This window comes from Mytilus trossulus, chromosome 10 (genome assembly GCF_036588685.1).
Source record: "Mytilus trossulus isolate FHL-02 chromosome 10, PNRI_Mtr1.1.1.hap1, whole genome shotgun sequence".
NCBI classification, from domain to species: Eukaryota; Metazoa; Mollusca; class Bivalvia; order Mytilida; family Mytilidae; genus Mytilus; species Mytilus trossulus.
In genome coordinates, this window is record NC_086382.1 from 43,641,463 (window position 1) to 43,663,399 (window position 21,937).

The 21,937-nt window shown below is 32.1% G+C and overlaps 2 protein-coding genes and 1 long non-coding RNA gene across 8 annotated transcripts in view; 2 read left to right on the plus strand and 1 right to left on the minus strand.

Moving 5' to 3' along the window:
* Window positions 1–1,839: 1,839 nt before the first annotated feature.
* Window positions 1,840–21,212, minus strand: LOC134687413 (tryptophan--tRNA ligase, mitochondrial-like). 2 transcript variants are annotated; one of them, XM_063547695.1, is made up of 7 exons: window positions 21,103–21,212; window positions 17,502–17,668; window positions 16,375–16,456; window positions 15,652–15,732; window positions 7,039–7,121; window positions 6,512–6,630; window positions 1,840–2,608 (listed from the first exon to the last, which is right to left on the minus strand). In XM_063547695.1, the coding sequence occupies exons 1-7, from the start codon at window positions 21,202–21,204 to the stop codon at window positions 2,160–2,162; spliced, it is 1,083 nt and encodes a 360-aa protein (XP_063403765.1). In that variant the 5' UTR covers window positions 21,205–21,212; the 3' UTR covers window positions 1,840–2,159. The 2 variants fall into 2 exon arrangements, with proteins under 2 accessions (XP_063403765.1, XP_063403766.1); XM_063547696.1 differs by having other exon boundaries at window positions 21,112–21,196.
* Window positions 10,197–13,005, plus strand: LOC134686272 (uncharacterized). Its single transcript, XR_010101584.1, has 4 exons — window positions 10,197–10,245; window positions 11,429–11,554; window positions 12,441–12,578; window positions 12,919–13,005. It is a non-coding gene; the product is annotated as an uncharacterized LOC134686272 (long non-coding RNA).
* LOC134687412 (uncharacterized) overlaps window positions 13,158–21,937 on the plus strand; it is a 53,716-nt gene continuing 44,936 nt past the window's right edge. For 2 of the 5 annotated variants that reach the window (XM_063547694.1, XM_063547693.1), the window contains exon 1: window positions 21,184–21,318. Coding sequence is in view for 3 of the 5 variants with exons in the window: in XM_063547691.1 (XP_063403761.1) it covers window positions 13,385–13,405 (21 nt within the window). In the remaining 2 variants the exon portion in view is untranslated. Of the gene's footprint in view, window positions 13,406–21,183; window positions 21,319–21,937 lie in introns of those variants that run through there. The other 3 variants (XM_063547691.1, XM_063547690.1, XM_063547692.1) reach the window with 3 other exon arrangements.

A 21,937-nucleotide genomic window follows, 5' to 3' on the forward strand; every position in this document is an offset into this window, starting at 1 on the left:
GTAGCTTGCTTATGAGCAACAACCCTCTATCAAGAAAATCATGATAGGAAATGCAAGCACATGAATACCGTATCAATTGGGAGATATATATACACCGAATGCAGGTGCTGCTGGAATGTTGCTACTTAGAAATGGAACGTTCTCAATTGGAAAGCTGAACTCATCTCTTTTGTCGTTAAGTTTTGTTTTCAATCGACCCTCATTGTCAATGTCTACATGTAAGTCAAGATATGAGGCGGACTTAACTGTGTCTGTTGTATCCTTTATCTCTAGTTCAATGGGATAATTGCAATCGACATAGTCACCAAATTTAGAATTATTTATTGAAAGAACATCATCTTTATAGCGGAAAGTAGAGTTAAATGATATTGCTAATTTCTTATCTTTCTTCCTAAGAAATCAGCCTCATAATAATAAAGAAACAAGACGTCAAGAAGAGGGGCACAATTCGTTCCCATTGGAATGCTGATAGTCTGTTGAAAAACACGTCCTCCGAACGTAACAAATATGTTGTCAATCAAGAAATCAAGCATCTTGATAATGTCAGTTTCAAAGAATATTTTGTTTCAATCAGAGTGATACTTTACAAAGTAGGATTTATCCCTTTCTAAGACAAGATACTTGTATCTTCGTTGGACATTCTTTTTTTATGAAACAAAGCAACACCAACTCTTTCAATTTGTCTTTTTGTTTGGAATGTTTTTGATGTGAGTAAATCTCAAAAGACCCAACAATAAGTTACCAAGACTTATGCACTGCAGTAAATTCAATACTGTTCAGATCGATCTCTAACTGTCACTTGAGATCTGTTCAGTGTAAGTACAGACTTTTCAGTAGTTATAAATTCACCAACATGCATATAGTCTCGTCTGAAAAGCAACTGATCAGTACTGAATTGACTACAATACACAAGTCTGTGAATTGACTGAAATATCGACATTTATTGTTTAGTGATGTATGTTAATTTCACTTGTTCAGGATGATGCAATTGTCTCGCCTGTAAGACAGGTATTATCAGGTGGCCGGTCTCAAACTATTAGTGTAAAGCTTTAATTTCAGAAAGTAGAAGACTTGGATGCTTTATTCCTTGTATGCAGATATCTTATATTACGAAGTTTTTGTCTGTCATATGTACAATGTCCTTGGCCTCATTTTCTTGGTTCAGAGACTGCTTGAAAAAAGTTTTTTTGGTTACGTGAATGACGTGAATGTCTCACTTATTATGAGCAATAGTATACCCATTTAGGTATATGGGGTTCCTTGCAATGTCTGCGTGTCCAGGAGACATGGTTCACCTGGCCTCAACATTAAGTTTTACCCTTGTTAGTCTGTATGTCCATCCCAATATTGGTTTCTGTTCTCTAACTTTATTTTGCCTAAACCAAATGTTATGAAGCTTATACACAATGTTTTTTACCACATAATATGTTTTGTCTTGAGTACTAAGATAAAGTAGCTCAATTATCAGATTTCAAACTGAGGAAATACAGAAACATGCACTTTAAATAAAATTGAGAATGGAAATGGGGCACTGGAAATTCAGAAATTATTGCTATAAATGCAACAGGTTTATAATGGCAATAGTTTAAACTAGCATTCTGGAATTTTTTATATGCATTTTACCAATATCTCAAAAATTTAAATCAGATTTTAAACCAAAATGATAAAGAAGCAATAACTAATGCCTGCAATAATTTCTGAATTTAGTATATCTATGTTAAAGACAAAACAAACTTACCAAGGAGCAGATAACAGCTGAAGCCAACCAATTTGACTTCAACGCAGATCCTGCACCCAGAGGTAGGCCTCACCTGTCCCCTTAATAAAAATATGTACTAGTTTAGTGAAAATGGAAACTTTATTACAGAAGGCAGAATAATGGTAAAGGAACCCTTGATTTGTCACTAGTTAGCAATAAATAATGCACTAAACCACCCATAGACAACAGTTAATACCTACAGCATTTATGATTTCTTCAATTGAAACAAGTAAATGCAATAACAAACCACAATACACACATGGCATACTAATATGTAAACCAGTTCAATGAAAATTTGTATCATTTAAAGACATTTTTATATAAATTTTAGAATTGCAAACAAAATCCTGATGTACTAAGACAATGGAAGATATCAAAACTTAAGTATATATATTTAATGCTACAACAATCCAACACTTTTTTGTACTTCCTTCCAAGTCTTTTCTGTTATTACAGCAGCTTTTTCTTTCCCTTTTCCTAGTATTGTATCTAAGTTATGTCTATCACTTAATAATCTTTCTGTTTCTTGCCTGATTGGTCCTAAACTTTCCACTATAATGTCAGACAACTTTGTTTTATACTGTACTTTATTCAATGACATGCACTGTTCACACACATTTTCAACTGTTTCGTTAGTAAAAGCAGCATGTATTTGTAACAAGTTTGAAATTCCTGGTCTATTCTCTGGATCATAGGATATTCCTTGTATTGAGTCTGTTTGAGATTTCCCTATTTTATCCACTATTTGATCTGGTGTGTCAGTTATTTCAATTCTACTTTTAGGATTGACATCTGATTTGCTCATTTTTGATGATGGATTTCGAAGACTTTTTATTCTTGGACCTTCTCCTGAAATAACATTGTACATTTTAATTAATGGTTATTCAATCATGATAATCAAAGAAATTTGAAAGTAAACAATCGTGACTTATAAATCGTATTATATCCGGATCCAGGGGGGAGGGGGTTCAGAGTGTTGGAACCCTGTTTTTTTTTGACGGTCATGTAGTTGGAACCCCTGTGTTAGGACCCCCCCCTTTAAAAATGCTGGATCCACCCCTGATATCCCATTTCTTATTCACCTATTTGAGACTTTATATAAACTCCCTAATTGAAGTCCTCATGTGTATATACCAAGGGTAATTTTAGTTTTATGAAGAGAAATGAACTGATCTTTCTGATTTACTTAAGTTAATGAACAATCTCCTGTATGAATTCCTTGCACAAAAAATTGCAACTGAAAAGAGCTTTTAGGGTGTATGAAGATGAGGTTTTGGAAAAAGTGTCAAATGTTCAGACTCCTTGGTGTTTTTCCATACAATACAAGGTATACTATTTTGCCCCATACTACCTATTTATCTTTGAACATAAGAATTAAAACATTATAAAAGATCATTTGACAACATTTTAGCAGATTCTTGATTTTCATTCTCCTGATTTTAGACCCAAATTATACCAATGCAAATATAAAGTACAAGTCTGAGTCAGCCTTTTCCCGCCATATTTTATAAATCAAATATCTTGAAAAGGAGCTCCATGACCTATCCATATTTTTAGCTTATTTCGATCCTTAACTAATACTCTCCCATCTTAAAGTATCAACTTTGAATTCTTGATTTATTTAATTTTACCTTAGATCCTAATTCACTTTGTAGTAACCATCTGTTTATAAACACTTCCTTTTAATTCTTCATTTCAATAACATGGTTAGATGTTAGCTAGGTAATATGCATATGAAGTTTATCTTATTGCCCTATGATCTTACTTAAGATCTTACGAGAAATGAGAAAACCACAAACATTTAACATGCCTTCATAAATAGTAAAGGATACCTCATATGATTATTATGTACAAAAATAGACATGATAGAGAGATGTGGTATAACTGCCAATGATGCAACTATCAACCACAACTGCTGACATTATTGGTAGAATGTAAAGTCCAAACAATGTCCATGTTTAAGGGGGCTCCTGGGTATAAATCATTTTTTTTAATTCTAATATAGGATTTCGCTATATTTTTATACAACCGCAAAATTTAAAAATGTTTTCATCCTATATTGCTATCACGTCTTCGTCTGCATCGTCCAAATACTTTTAGTTTTTGCACTCTAACTTTAGTAGAAGTGAATAGAAATCTATGAAATTTTAACACAAGGTTTATGACCACAAAAGAAAGGTTGGGATTGATTTTGGGAGTTTTGGTCCCAACATTTTAGGAATTAGGGGCCAAAAAGGGCCCAAATAAGCATTTTCTTGGTTTTCGCACTATAACTTTAGTTTAAATAAATAGAAATGTATGAAATTTTGACACAAGGTTTATGACCACAAGAGAAAGGTTGATATTGATTTTTGGGAGTTTTGGTTCCAATAGTTTAGGAATTAGGGGCCAAAAAAGGGCCCAAATAAGCATTATTCTTGTTTTTCGCACAATAACTTTAGTTTAAGTATATAGAAATCAATGAAATTTAAACACAATCTTTATGACCACAAAAGGAAAGTTGGTATTGATTTTGGGAGTTTAGGTCCCAACAGTTTGGGAATTAGGGGCAAAGAAGGGACCCAAATAAGCATTTTTCTTGGTTTTCGCACCATAACTTTAGTATAAGTAAATAGAAATCTATGAAATTTAAACACAAGGTTTATGACCATAAAAGGAAGGTTGGTATTGATTTTGGGAGTTTTGGTCCCAACAGTTTAGGAATAAGGGGCCCAAAGGGTCCAAAATTAAACTTTGTTTGATTTCATCAAAAATTTAATAATTGGGGTTCTTTGATATGCTGAATCTAACTGTGTATGTAGATTCTTAATTTTTGGTCCCGTTTTCAAATTGGTCTACATTAAAGTCCAAAGGGTCCAAAATTAAACTTAGTTTGATTTTGACAAAAATTGAATCGGTTGGGTTCTTTGATATGCTGAATCTAAAAATGTACTTTGATTTTTGATTGTTGGCCCAGTTTTCAAGTTGATCCAAATCAGGGTCCAAAATTAAACTTTGTTTGATTTCATCAAAAATTGAATAAATGGGGTTCTTTGATATGCCAAATCTAACTGTATATGTAGATTTTTCATTTTTGGTCCTGTTTTCAAATTGGTCTACATTAAAGTCCAAAGGGTCCAAAATTAAACTTAGTTTGATTTAAACAAAAATTGAATTCTTTGGGTTCTTTGATATGCTGAATCCAAACATGTTTTCAAGTTGGTCCAAATCAGGATCTAAAATTATTATATTAAGTATTGTTCAATAGCAAGAAATTTTCAATTGCACAGTACTCAGCAATAACAAGACATCTTCAATTGCACAGTATTGTGCAATAGCAAGAAATTTTCAATTGCACAGTATTGGGCATCTTCAATTGCACAGTATTGTGCAATAGCAAGTATTTTCAATTGCACAGTATTGCGCAATAGCAAGAAATATCTAATTGCACAATATTGTGCAATAGCAAGAAATTTCAATTGGAGTTATCTTTCTTTGTCCAGAATAGTAGTTGAATCAACTTAAATCAATGTTTTATACATTATACAATGTATAATCACTTTTACTACCAACTGATCTTTACAATCTTTACCATTCAGTGATAACAAGCACTTTTTTTATATTTTTATATTTTATGATGTATTTAAATGAGTGATTATTGTTGCAAACTCCATTAGAAATTTGAATTGAGATCGGTTTTTGAATAAAGAATAGGGGGATGTGAAAAAAAAAATTGGGGGGGGGGGGGGGGGGGGGGTTGGTTCAATTGTTCTCATTTGAAATTTCATAAATAAAAAGAAATTTTTTCAAACATTTTTTTGAGAGGATTAGTATTCAACAGCATAGTGAAATGCTCAAAGGCAAAACAAAAATTTTAAGTTCATTAGACTACATTCATTCTGTGTTGGAAACCTATGCTGTGTCAACTATTTCATCACAATCCAAATTTAGAGCTGAATCCAGCTTGAGTGTTGTGTCCATACTTGCCCCAACCTTTCAGTGTTCAACCTCTGCGGTCGTATAAAGCTGCGCCCAGCAGAGCATCTGGTTTTATAAATGAACTTTATCATATTTTACATAAATAAGGCCGTTAGTTTTCTCGTTTGAATTGTTTTACATTGTCTTGTCCGGAGCCTTTTATAGCTGACTATGCGGTATGGGCTTTGCTCATTGTTGAAGGCCGTACAGTGACCTATAGTTGTTAATGTTTGTGTCATTTTGGTCTTTTGTGGATAGTTGTCTTTTTATTTCATTTTTCTTTTAATATAAAAAAGAAGATGTGGTATGATTGTCAATGATTGTCATTTAAGCTCACAATCTGCCCCTGGAAGAAGCATACATTTTTGTTAATTATCTTTTTTTCTGAACTAATAGTAGAAATAGAGGTTATATCATAATAAAAAAATAACCTAATTACAGAAATTGCATTTTACAATTATTTAGTTTATGTACAGCTTAATTGAAAACAATAATAAAAAATATAGGTCACCTATGAGTTAAAAGAGATATTTCAAAATTAATGCCAAAAAATGGCATTTTTTCACCAAAGGGAGATAATTTAGAGCTTTTTCAATGATATAAACATTTTAAAAGTCATCTGGGGCCAAACCAAATCTGGGGTTGATTTTTGTACCATATCATAAAGTAATAACTAATAGTGTTATAAGTAAAACTTGTAATGAACAAAATAAAGGTTTAATTTTTGCTGCTTTTTTTGTACGCAGGAGCCATCTTAACAGTTAAAATAAACATTTTCCATCTTTTTATACTTACCCATGATATCCTTTGGACGGGGAAAGTTAAAATTGAATTTATTGTTGAATATCTTTGCTAGATCACGTGTTAACTCTAGATGATGAATCTGATCTTCTCCTACTGGAACGTGTGTTGCCCTGTTATTAGAAAAAGGACATATCACAGTGTTTTATATTATTTTTATATTTCAGTATAGCTGCATTCAAGCTATTGATATTTATGAATATGACATGTCTTTCTATGAGTATTTTTAAAGTCACCACAGAAAATCGTAAAATAAACTATATATTAAAATTACACTATTTGCATATAGTTATCAAAGGTACCAGGATTATAATTTAGTATATTTGATAATTTCATCAAATTTTAAAACATTTTTACATATAAATGCAAGTATATATATACCAGAATATTTACAGCCCAAATATTGATATGAGTAGAAATTCAAATTATTGAGTTGGTCTTCCTTCTGACTTATTCTTTTAGTACCCTCCTTCAGTTAAGAGTGCTAAATGTATATCTTTATGAACACCAACCTTACATACCTATATATAAGTATATCAGCTGCTTGTAGAATGGGATATGTAAACAAACCAATACCAGGATTTTCTGATGTTTTAGACTTCTCCTGTAAAATATAGCATTAATCAGTGGCACATGATTCAATTACATAATTACATTGTATTAGTGGCACATGATTCAATTACATTGTATTAGTTGCACATGATTCAATTACATTGTATTAGTGGCACATGATTCAATTACATTGTGTTAGTAGCACATGATTCAATTACATTGTATTTAGTTGCACATGATTCAATTGCATTGTATAAGTGGCACATGATTCAAACTACATTGTATTAGTGGCACATGATTCAAATAAATTGTATTAGTTGCACATGATTCAATTGCATTGTATTAGTGGCACATGATTCAATTACATTGTATTTAGTTGCAAATGATTCAATTGTATTGTATTAGTGGCACATGATTCAATTACATTGTTTTAGTGGCACATGATTCAATTACATTGTATTAGTGGCACATGATTCTATTGCATTGTATTAGTGGCACATGATTCAATTACATTGTATTAGTGGCACATGATTCAATTACATTGCATTAGTGGCACATGATTCTATTACATTGTATTAGTGGCACATTATTCAATTACATAATAATATTGTATTAGTGGCACATACATCAGTTTCTCTGTATCTTCTATAAAAGCAAACAATCCTAAACATTGCCAAAAGAGGGCAATAATACCTACATATAATTAAGCTATGTTGACCTATTGTATTGTATTGTGATGCTGATTCTTTTTGATCCTCTGTTTAATTGAATAGCTGTTGTTGCTTATTATTCAGTGGCAAATATTGTAATTATATTCACAATGATTTTCTTAGAGAAACTGATCTATTTTGAAAACTTTAAGGATGGATTTAAGGTCACTGAAAATAATGTCATGCAAAACTGCATAAACTTCTGATTATAAAATATTTATGAACAAATCATAATATATTTACCAACTCTAGGAATTTGTTATGGGAGCATTTGATTTAACAAATATCAAACTAAACCAGATTAATTTCAGTGAAATTTGCAATTTTAGGAAGCCATAGCAATAGTGATGGACATTGGACCATCAATGAATACACGCTCGAAGAGTGAAAATACATTTCTACAGATTTCAAAAGACATTGTTTCAAAATTACTTCAGCAAAAGGTAAGTTACATTAAATACTTATATCAACTATAAAAGAGGAAAAGGGAAGGAATGGAGGGACAAAATATATTAGACATTGACAAATGTCTTTTATTTGTGTCATCAAAGAGCTTTGGGCAACTGCAACAGTCATAACTTTATAGCTTAGAATTTCTCCCTGCATTTAAAACCTGTTGGTGACCTTCTGCTGTTGTCTGTTCTATGGTCAGGTTGTTGTCTTTTTGACACATTCCCCATTTCCATTCTCAATTTAAAACTATAATCAACTGTTATCCACATTATCAAACAATTACTGCTGAGGTACCAGGACTGATACAGAATTTGTTTTACACAAAAATTCATTTGCACAGCAGTCCATGACATCCAAAGAGCTGTCACTAACAGTTAATTTTCAGTCACAACACTCAATAGTGTAAATCTATAGCCTTAATGCATGATCAAGGTTATTTGATTTGACAAATGGTGTTTAAAACTGCACACTTTCAATCATTTACAAAACTTAAATTTGTAATGATTAGTTCTTGTGAGGAGTTTAATAAAAGCAACTATGATATACAACTGTACCCTCTATTTACTGGAAATTATAGAATAACATCCACTATACAACATGTACAATCAACAGTATATATCACATTAATACCATGGTGCTATAGGCAAGGAAGAACATAACAAGAATGTGTTTCTAGTACAGGGATGCCCAACTCGTACTATCATTTTCTATGTTCAATGGACCGTAAAATTGGGGTGAACACTCTTATTAGGCATTAAAATTAAAACAATCATAGCAGAGGGAACGTGTGTAATAAGTTTCAAATTGATTGGACTTCAACTTCATCATAAAATACCTTCACAAAAAACTTTAATCTAAAGCAGGGCAGACAGAGAAATGAAAGGATGCACTAACAAGCAAACAGCTAACATAATGCCCCTCTACTATTGTACCTGGACCGTAAGCTGGGCATTTAAATAAGACAGTGAACTTATCTTGATAACTGGTTTGCTTATTATTCATTAAAATATTGGTAAGCTGATCTATTTACACTATGTAAGTCAATTGGATGGGGAGTTGTCTCATTGGCACTCACACCACATCTTCCTATATCTAAACACTTAAATTTGTTCTAAACAACATATAATATGTATCCAGGTATCTTTCTCTTATGTTTCTGTGTAAAATAAATGAAAGCAAAGTTGTCCTAAATTAATGTAAATGGATTCTTAATTCTTTACAGAGAATATCCAGGTGTAATTCTGAAATAAGTTTGATATTATTTGGTACCCCTGCAACGGTCCACCCATTTGCAGATGATGTACATTACCAGAATATTACAATTATTAACCGTCTGGGTGCAGTGAACCTTGAACTTTTGGATTTAGTGCAGAACTCTATTGAGCCTACATCAATTTCTGCTGACTGTATCCTTATATCATGTCTATATCATATATATGCATATATTTGACCATGTCAGTAAGTTCTTAAAGACTTTAAAGGCAAACATATCACTATAGGTGGTCACTGTGGTGTATATTTAAGCATAAACACTTTTCAGTCAAACTGTGCAACAATTTACAAATGTATTTCAAAACTTTTTGTCTTGAATCTAAGGATTAAAAAGACTCATGTTGTGTTTATGGGAATAAGCATTAGCAAGATTATAGTGATGTTCTACATTTAAATAAACTCATCATAGATACCAGGATTAAAATTTTATATTAAGCCAGATGCATGTTTTGTCTACAAAAGACTCATCAGTGACGCTCAAATAAAAAAAATTTAAAAGGCCACTTAAAGTACGATAAGAGATTTGATTAAATATTGCAATGATTTTCAGTATGGCACTGTTTTTAAGATTTTGATTAAATTTTATAAAAAATATGATGTTTTACAAGAAAAAGGTGTTTGTCATGATATTCAAATATATAATTCATAAGCCTACAACTGTGTTTGACTTTAAAACACTTAACACAAAACAGTTTTAGATGCTTTAATAGTGGCATTGAACCATCTGAAGGAAGCCACAGAGTAAGTTTTCTAATTTATTATAGAAATATAACATAATGACATATTATAGAACAATAACATACAAAAATAAAAAAAATTAGGAGGAGTTGTTTCACTAATTTCTAGTTTTGATATATTAATGGAACCAAATAGGAAAGTTTGGATTGTTTATGGAAAGAACATCATTAATATATATCTGAAAGTGAAATTAAATAATCTGGCTTCTTTGATCCTCTTGTTTTTTATTGTCAAGTGTCTGAAGGAACTCCTATTGTATTCATATGAAAATAAGAAGAGGTTGGTAAGGAGAGGCGCACAGGTTGTTCCCAGGAATGCCAACAATTTGTTGAAATTTTTAGTAATGGAGAACACATTGTTGGGTTGCTGCCCCAACATTGGTAATTTTAAGGAAATTTTGCCCTTTTTGGTTATTATCTTGAATATTATTATAGATAGAGAAACTGTAAACAGCAATTATGTTCAGCAAAGTAAGATCTACAAATAAGTCAACATGACCAAAATGGTCAGTTGACCCCTTGAGGAGTTGTTGCCCTTTTAATTTTACCAATTTTTCTTAAATTTTTGTAATCTTATACAAAAATCTTTTCCTTTAAAACTTCTTGACCAAATTTAACCAAACTTGGCAACAATCATCATTGGGGTTTCTTGTTTAAAAAATATGTCCAGTGATCCGGCCAGCCAACCAAGATGGCCACCATGGCTAAAAATAAAACATTTGGGTAAAATGTAGATTTTGGCTTATAAATCTGAAACCAAAGCATGTAAGAGCAAATCTGACTTGTGGCAAATATGTTCATATGAAGGGTTAGTAATTTTATGGAAATTTTGCAGTTTTTTGCTATTACCTTATAATTAGATATTGTTATATTATTTAAAAATATCTTATACTATGAATTATGATTTTAACCTTATTTTACATGATTTTTAAAGTAATTAGAAAATACAGATCAGTAAAACAGGCTCATGATATGTACGGTACCGGTATATCTTTAAACAGTGTACACAATAACATCTGGTATCTTGAATATCACAAAAAAATACTAGTAAAAATCAAATCCTTATTACCCTTATAAAGTGATACTTGTCACCCTTATAAAGAGTTACTTGAAATATAGTTCTTTTCAAGACATGTTTGTAAGCTTTTAAATTCTACTGAACTTATTGTATTAAATACACATTCCAGAAACCGGTCTGAGATTATAAAAAGAAGAATTATTTTACTCTCTGACCTTGGAGGCCATTGCAAGGAAGAACAGACAAATGCTGTGATTAAGAAAGTAAAGGATTTGTGTGCAGAGTTGAATTTTATGTAAGAATTTAAATTAATTTGACCTTTGTAATATAAATATAAGAAGATGGGATTGGATTGTGAATTAGACAACTATCAACCATAGACTGTAGGACAAGAAAGTTAACCACTATATGGCCTTCAATAATGAGTAAATCACATACTGTATGTATAGTAAGTTATAACAGGGTCTAGCATGCTGATAATGTAAAAGAAAAAAAATTGTGTAATGCTACAAAAAAAAACCAATAAACTATATCCCATATTGATGGTCAGGCAGATGCTAACCACAACCACTGGTTTACAGGATCTGTGGGCAGTTTCATAAAAAATCTTATGACTAAGATTGATAGTTAGTATAATGAGTTGTTCATGACTTATGATCAATCTTAGTCATAAACTTGGAAAACTGACTACTGGCTCTAGACATATTTGTCATGGTTAATAGAAATAAAATTGAGAAAGGAAATGGGAAATGTGTCAAAGCGACAACAACCCGACCATAGAGCAGACAACAGCCGAGGGCCACCAATGGGTCTTCAATGTAGCCAGAAACTCCCGCAGCGGGAGGTGTCCTACAACTGGCCCCTTAAAAAATATGTATACTAGAAATCTGTAATAGTTTTACCCTGCAAAAGAAGTTTGTGGGTATACATCAAGGAAATTGTAATTCAGAATATATTCAATCCTAAATATTTGTGACAATTTGACTTGGTCCAAAGTAAACATAAATATTCTGATCTTATTATCATACAAATTGCCATATTATTCATGTTATTATAGCACTTGGAAGACTCTTAGAAATTGGTTACAGTGGTAACTATGATTAAAATGGCCACCAAGTTATCAGACTTGTTTTGAACATTGAATATAATATTTATCAAACCTTAATTGATATATATTTCAGTGGACCATTTGACACAAACAAACATGGAAGATCAACAGTGTTGGGTGAAGAATATAAATTATTACCAAGACAACAAGCAGGAGGATATATCATAAGTAATATTCTTCTCAATGTAGGAGGCACCTATGTTAGCTTCAAGTAAGTAAAATAGAGTAGGTTGGAGATTAACACTCCACTTATTCACAACTTAAAAGTCTCACATAAAAAATGTTAATTTCAAAGCTCTGTGTTAATATTAGTAAAGAAAACCTTAGAGGTAAAAAGTTTGAAAGCCAATGATGCGGTTACAAAATGCATAGTAAGTTTCACATGCACAAACATACATATTCAAAACAAACATAATTTAATAGTACTTGAAGCTAAATTATAGAACCATCCCACAGACCAAAAACTAAGCACTCTATATTAAAACATGCCTTTGTTAGCTGGAATGATTTTTAAATGAAAATCCAAATGATTATTTTATGATATTTTTCAGAGAAGCATTGTCAAAAGAAGGTACATTCCAATTCAATGTTGCTGACAAAACCATTGTTGCTGACAAAAAACTTGTTGCTGACAAAACTAAAGTTGCTGACAAAACACTTATTGCTGATCAAACCATTGTTGCTGACAAAACCGTTGTTGCTGACAAAACCGTTGTTGCTGATAAAACACATGTCACTGACAAAACACTTGTTGCTGACAAAAACATTGTTAGTTGCAAAACACGTGTTGCTGACAAAAACATTGTTAGTTGCAAAACACTTGTTGCTGACAAAAACGTTGTTACTTGCAAAACACTTGTTGCTGACAAAATCAAAGTTACTGACAAAACAAAAGATGACAAAACCAAAGTTGCTGGCAAAATCAAAGTTGACAAAACCAAAGTTGTTGACAATACCAAATTTGTTTCTTCTGACTGTACTAAGACATGTGAGCAGGAGATTACATCCAACATCAAAATGTCATTGCGCTCTCAAAAGGTATGCCATGGTATAATTAGAAGTAAAACGGTTTCAAGTTAAATCTCACATGGTTCCACTCTTTCATCTTACCAGCATTCAGTATTTCAAATTGTCAGAAAACTTCGTTTCTAGTTTTCTTACATGATAAAGGTGTGTTATCCCTAAATGTTTTAAAAAGCTGACTTATTAAAAAAGTGATATTTTACCAAAAATCCTTATTAGTCAATAGCTGAATAGCTTTATATTTGACTGAAAATTGCTCAACCAAAATTGTAAAGTAAAATATTATTTTTCATGCAAATCATGGACTCTAAAATGTTGTCACTGCAAAACCCATCCACCTTTTTATACAACCACAAACAATTATAAAATATAAATTCAAATCATATAACCAATACTAAGTTCTTTGACTACAGTTATTCTGTGTCAGAAACCTATGATGTTTCAAATATTAAATTTCAATCAAAATCTGGATCTGTATCAAGTGCAAATATTGTGTCCATTTTTGCCTGAACAGTTCAGGGTTAGACCTCTGCAGTGGGATCCAGCTGCGTGCAGTGATGCAATTTATTATCAAATGTGACACACTTTTTGCTACATTGGCTAAAGGTATAGGGGGAGGGTTGCTATCTTGCAAAACATTATGTCATATTTAGCCCTTTCACTTTATTGCACCAGTCCTTAGTCAGGAGCCTCTGTAAGTCATGTACGATTTATAATTTTTAGTTCATTCATATATTTCCATGTTCACTGAACTAGTACACATTTTTGTTAAGGGGCCAGCTGAGGCATGCCTCTAGGAGCGGGATTTTCTCACTGTGTTGAAAACCCATTGGAGGCTTTTTCTGCTCTTTGGTTGGGTTGTTGTCTCATTGACAATGCCCCATTTCCATTCTCAATTTTATTTTTATAAATGCACCCTTTTTTTAAGTAAGTTCATCAATTTATCAGTTCATGCATATTGGATAAATGATAATTAACACTGTCTGAATAAATTTTCCCTGTACATCATCATGATCGTTGACCATTGAAAATTAAGCCTTCCAAACTTTATCAGTAAGCATAACAAAACAGTGATGTTTATTTATAGACTGCTGTGAGTTCACAGTACTGAAAAATCAGAAATGATTCCGATTTAGGTTTTTTTTTAACAGATATATCATGTTTTATAGCACCACAGGTATATATCACGTTGTGATTGGTTTAACGCCAACACACGGTGACCCCCTATGTGACCGTAGGGGGTTAGTAAATTTCATAGGGTGTTCATTACAAGTTAATAGTGGCGTCATCTATTAATGTTGTTGTGTTTCATTGTTTATTTTTCAAAACACAACGCAGCAGAAAAGGTCCAGCGTGCGATAAATTCCTTAGACGGTTAACTACTTACACCTAACATATCCATAGTGGGTGAATAATATAACTTATACTGGAGGGGTATTTGCAAATAATACCAGTCAAAGGACTGTGAAACTTCCTGAGCTGACAGGCGATGGAAATTCGTCCCAAGACTGGTATTTTTCGCAAATACCACTCCATAACATATGATATATCTGTTTAATTACACTGAATAGATTTCAACTGAAGCTCTATGTACAGGTGAAATTAAACCTTTATTTTTACTGTAATTCATAAACCTGGTTATGCATAATTTTGAGGATAAGTGGATATTATCATAGAACTGCGGAAATTATAAATGTACTAATACGTGTTAGCTTTCTTTCTTTATGTAACGTCATATCCACATATAGCCAAAATTGCAAATACCATGGTACATTGTATATTAGGTATATTCACCGGCAGTGATGAAAAACAGTCACATTCGTTTGAAATTTAATTTAATAATTTTAAAAGGAAAAAATGGTAGAATATATATGCGAAAAATACACTGGCTACCAACCATCCAATCAAAATCTGGTGCCACGGTATAGCAGTAGCATGAGTTTGAATCCTGGCGAGGGAAGAACCAAAATGTTTGCGAAAGTAAATTTACAAATCTAACATTGTTGAGTTGATGTTAAGATGAAATATATATTTATCACTTTCTTGAAAGAAAGGGAAGAATATCAATAATAAGTTTCTGTATTTAGCAAAACTTTTAGAAATGTTTTGGTCCTCAAGGCTCTTTAACTTCATACTTTATTTGGCCTTTTTAACATTTTTTATTGGAGCGTCACTGCTGAGTCTTTTGTAGAAGAAACATGTGTCTGGTGTAAATATAAAATTTCAATGATGGTATCTATGATGAGTTTATTTCTAATTACCTTCCATTGTGGTAGATGCTGTAGCCTTGGTAATGTACATATACACCCTAGCAACCATGCTAAATCTGTGTGATGAGGTACCTTAAAGGGAAAATATAAAAGATATCTAAACTAAAACAAGTTGATAATCTGCCAATTCATGTACTATTTTCTTTCTTGTAGAATATGACATTAAACATGTTGAATATTATTGGTATAATCCATAAACCCTTCATTTTTATGCCAAATTTATTTGTAACTTAAACAAACCTTGAAATCTTCCCAATATACATTTGTATTTAGAGCCAAAATATTATTTCTTGTTATAAAAACATGTAAAAGGCAAACAGTAAAAACCAAGATGGTGGAAAAGACTGTAGGGCTAAGGTTTTGCCAGAATTTTTTTTTCAAACAAGTTATAAAAAGCTGCAGCTTATATTTTTACAATAGCAATGTAATGAATATTGATTTATTGAACGTATATGTGTCAAGTGTGTTTTCTCTAAATAATATTAGAACAGTACTTTTTCTTTGTTTCAATAGCAAACTACAAGAGTACTTGATAAGTTCTAGTCAAAATTATTAAATTCAGTTTTTTAAATAGTATAATGTAAGCTAGGGCTGAGTCTGAGTTGTATTTATTAAGGCCAGTTCAACATATTTGGCTTAAAAAAATTCTTGATAAGGAATTTTATGCTGAGTAGAGTGATATTGGTTGATGGACGACCAATAATTTCCTCTTACCTGTGATTGTTGAAATAATATGCTTTTGTTAGTGTCAATACCACAAGCCAGTAAAGAAGCTGCCATCTTGTAGATATTTTCTCTATAATTTGAAATAAGTACAATTGTTAAATGAATATCAAACTACTATAATACCTGTCTTAGTGGTATGCTGACAATGAAAAATACTCATCACTCACTGAGGCCATGGAAAATTAATTGTTGGTTTCCCATAACATGGGGAAATTTTAAAGACCCGGTAGGCAGGCTTTTTTTTTTGTAACCATGCATAATTTTATATCTTTATGTTTTTTTTCTACAGCGGAACTTTAATCTTGCATATTTCCAACACTTTTTGTTGTCTCTGTCTTTTGGTTTGTTTTTTTCCCCCAGAAAAATTAAATGATCCGGCGGTAAAACAATGACCCGGTCGGGTTAAAGGAAACCATGAATTATTTTTCCATGGCCTGAACACAAAGCAGGAAGCCAGTCAAATCAAAAAGCATGCATTGTCTCGCTAACCATACTCCCTACTCATTACTTTAAAGTTTTGGAAAACAGGAAGTAGGCTTATGACAGATCAAAGACGTGCACACACCTTAAAACTCACAACAGCTGTCAGAGCTTTTGACCAAATATGAAGATTTTTTCTATTCAGTTTACACTGATAGAAATACCTTAACACGTACATGATGTAAGTTATGCAAAATGTTTAAAATCTATGACTAATGACTTTAGGTACATGGTTAAAACAATCTCCATGGAAATGAAATGTGCCAGTACAAATACAAAATACTTCCTATCATTAACCTAACACAAGTTGTTCCCCATAAACTGACCTTATTGCAAAGTAATACATTGTTGATGCCACCAACAGAAACAGCATACCTATCTCTCACTTTTTGAAGCCATCAAGGTGAGACTAAAGTCATTTATTGATTACATCTGAAAGTTCCATGTTAAATGGATAATCATAAAATATCACAACTAACTACATGTATGATAACTGACAAATAATCAAAATTATCTAAACACTTTGAAATATATATTTGGTTATAAAAACAAATGATATTGTATGTAGTGTATTTTTTATTGTCATGATTGTCGAGTACCGGTAGTATTTATCCATGACAACAAAGTGCAATTACCTTAATATCTTTGGATCATTTGGCACTGTGAGTGCATGAAGATCAACAATAGTATATAAAACATCATCAAATTGGTCCTGCAATTCGACCCAGTTTTTAATGGCTCCAAGATAGTTCCCAATATGAGGTATCCCTGTTGGTTGAATGCCAGATAAAACTCTTGGTTTCTGTAAAATAGCAAACTAATTTCAAAATCTAAATGTATTGTTCATATAAAAACAGACAAAATGACACAGAAGTAAATCACTATAAGTCATGGAATGGCCTCAGAAATAAGCAAAACTCATACCCAATAGTTAGCTATCACAGCAACAAAATGAAAAATGTACATTGTAAAACAATTCAAACGAGAAAACTAATGGCTTGAATCATGTAAAATAATGAAAAAGAAATCTAATTCATGTTTTTATTTTATTAACATAAACATTTTAATTTGCATGGAATCCCTTGATTCAGACTGTCAAATGTTTTCAGATATTTAAGGCATGAATGTAATATTTTGTTTTCTACGGAAAAATATATACCATTAAAAATGTGGTGTGCACTGAATAACCCATGTAGCGTGTTATTTTAAAGTGTACACCACCTTTTTATGAAACAAAGTCATGAAAGTCAATTCCGTGAAGAACAATGAAGAAGGCAAGTTTGAAGTGACAGATTACAAGTTCTTAACACTGGCATCACTTATTACTTACTAGTTTGTTTGAATGACATGTTATTGATATTATCAAAAATTATTCAGATTATATAATAGCGAGTACATATTAACACTAGACATCACAAGTCCTTTTCTACTTGTGTCAATTATTACATATAACTATGAATGTAAGAGATGAAGATAAATAGACAACTTTCGAGTTCGATGCAATTCCGTCAAAAACTCTGGTTTTAGTGAACGTCATTTGTGCGTTTAGGGGCGTCTTAACTTCCATTCCAATGTTGAGCGAGTTGTTGGAAAACTATAATTCTATATTGTACGAATTATTCGGCAAATTGAATTCTCAAAATTGACAATCAGCATTGCTGTCATTAGGGAATTGCCATTAAGTACCTACAGAACAACCATTATTTCTAGTTTATCCGGCACAATGAATATCACTAAGACGCTTGATGAACGTAAATAGTGCAGGGATACAGGCAACACCCTCTATCTGGTAAATGACTTCATAAAGGCGCGTATAATTGACGAGTTTTTTCCGGTGACGGATGAACTCAAAAGTGGTCTATTGGCTTTAATTACATGAAATAGGAAGTGTCAAGTCCCGTCAATATATATTTTCCTGTAGTGCTTAATGAAAAATGACCAAAATATCCTTAGGGATGGCTATAAGTTTTGAGTTACTATCAATCTATCATAGTTTTTCGAGATAATAGATTAAACTTATAAAAAAGTAGTAAAAACATTCATTAATTAGTCATTTTTAAAGGGCAACAATTAATTTTAATAAGGTCATGAAGGTGTTGACTGACAGTTTTGATTTTGTTGTCTTATTTGTCATGTTTGTAGATCTTGTGTTGCTAATAATTTTTTATTTAGTCTATCTATTATTTTTTTTCAGATAATAAACAAAAATGAGAATAGTGAAATTTGTTGTTACAAAGGCAACAACGTTAACTCCTATTAAATATTTGTTAAATATAACATGTAATCTCTTGAACCTTTTTTTCCGTCTGATTTTTTTTCTTTCTACCATGTCAATGTGTCTAGCATTTAAATAATAATAAATAAAAAGAGTCTTTTAATGTTCATATTTAAACCATGCGATGTACAATGTAAGGCGTCAAAGAATAAAAGGAAAAAGCCTTTCAAGATATCATTATCGACTCCTAGGAGTCCGTTTTTAAAATAGAACGATGAACAGCCAGTTCGTGAATTTTTCTTGCTACATTACCTGATTGGAAGATATTACAAGACAGAATAATCAAAGTTTATTGATTTGATATATTTAGGACAATCCAAACCTAGTAAATGTCCTTCAATCCCGTAGAGTATCGGATTTGTCCTCTCTACTTTAGCAATTAGATTTTGCCTGGTCATTAATCATTCATGATATTGGTACACAGGTAACTTTTATCTTATTATAAATAGTCGAATCTTTTGGAGTTTTGCAAACAAGTCTGACAACAACGTTAAACGATATATACTACTTCATAACTTGTGACCTCATGTCTGTGGTAAAATTTGTTGATTGATGCATGTGGCTATTCTTGTATATGAATTAATCTTCAAAGCGAGAGCTCTTTCCATTTTCATCAGCTAAGAGTCGACTAGCCCTTTTTAAAAGGCTAATGCTTGTAATTATTTGTAGTCCAAATAATGAATGATTAATGATTTTGACCAAATCCAAGTTTTGAATACATTTTTCCTGTAGTTACAGATGAGATAATCTTTGCAAAAGTTAACAAAAAAGACGGACGTAAAGAGACGGCAAACTCTCATACTGGACATTCGGGCCAGATGAGCTACAAAATTAAATTCAGCGGCACAATGGGAAAAAGACTGGTTAATGTCATTCCATCCAGACAAATGCTCCATACTAAGAATTACACAAAAAAAGAAACCAGTCAACCATGACTACATCCTGCATGGTCACATCCTCCAAACTGAAACAGCTACAAAATATTTAGGCATAACCATCCAATCTGATCTAAAACGGAATAAACACATCAATAATGTAACAGCTAATGCAAACAGACAACTGAATTTTCTCAAATGTAACCTTAAAGTTTCATCCCAAAAAATCAAAGAAAGGGCATACATGTCTTTAGTTAGACCTAAGCTTGAGTACAGTTCTTGCGTCTGGGACCCTCACACCAAAAGTCAAATCAACCAAATTGAGATGGTCCAACGCAGAGCTGCTCGCTACTCATGTAATAAATATCACAATACCAGCTCTGTCTCAAACATGCTTGATCACCTACAGTGGCCTACATTAGAACTGAGACGTATACAAACAAGACTAGTGGTATTCTATAAGATCATACACCAACACATAGCAATTTACCCTAAAGATCTTCTAGTTAAATCAGACAGTAGAACAAGATATAAACATACAAACCACTTTAAACAAATTCAAACAAATAAAGATTCATAAAAGTTTTCATTTTATCCACATACAATAGTACAATGGAACCTACTTCCTACATCAGCAATCCTTTGTACAACAGTCGACGGCTTCAAAGAGCAGATTTCTATATCTGCTCTTTCACAAATATTCTAAAAAATGCATAACATGTACATAGTTTTAACAAGAAATATACATAGGATAACAATCCACAAAAAAAATTAAATCACTGTTATATTTTTACTTTATTTATTTTTTCTAAGCACCAATGGCAATGCAATGTAACGTAATATTACTGCAAATTTATTTCTTTTTAATTGTAAATAAGCCACGCATGCAACGGCACGTAATAGTCAGAGTTGTAACTGAGTGCGGAAATATGAAGATAGATAGATAGATAGATAGATAGATAAAAGTGAGCCAGTTATCTCCCTTCCCAGGACGTAATAAGTTTTTTATAACCAAAGAAATGCAGACGCAAAAATTGTCACTTTTTAAACTTTGAACTATAATGAAATGAGTTTCCATCAATTTACCAAATTTACAGATGTTTCTGAAACTGCTGGAGAACTATAAAGGCGTTTAGCCAAGTGCATCAACTTTCTATTTCTTATGTGGGCAGACATCTTGGTTTCCATTCGGAAGTTCTCGGGCATTCACCGTCTGGTAGACTTGCAAAAACAATAAAGTTTCAACAAGTGCGCTAGAATATTATATATTTTCATAATGTTTGCAGAAGCATAACAGCTCAGGTAATCTATCTAATTAATTTTGCGTTGTCTTTATCCCCAAATGGCCGAAATTATCTGTCAATTTCATGTTTCTTGTGAACACTTATAATTTTTCAAAAAGTTGGAATCAGCTCAGACATGTCAAATAATTTGTATAATGAATGGAGCATTTTAAGTTAGTTGGACCCAGTTTAGATAAAGTGTTCAAGTAGGAGCACCTTCTAGTATATATATATTAACCTATGAAATATCAAATGCAAAGCACTGGGCCTATAGTCAATCTAGTCTGAGTCATTTAGATCCAAGTTGTTCCAGCCCCTAGTCAAAGGCCAAGTTGAATCTGTGTCCGTTAGCCCTACACAACTTCTCGTCAAAACACGTTCACCCCTTTCCCTATCACACCCTACACGTTCGCTCCTAAAGTCTGTTCCCACCTTACACGTTCACACCCCTTTTATAAATTGGTTTTGTCAAGGTTTTTATAGTAAAACTGGTCTTAAACAATATAATTGTAATTGAGTTAATATGAGGCAGGTATAACCTCTGAATGGGGACGAAGTCTGTATGTATTAATTATGTATTAATTTTTTTTATTCAAACATGTTAATATTAATTTATAAGAAACTGAAATACCGTTTGT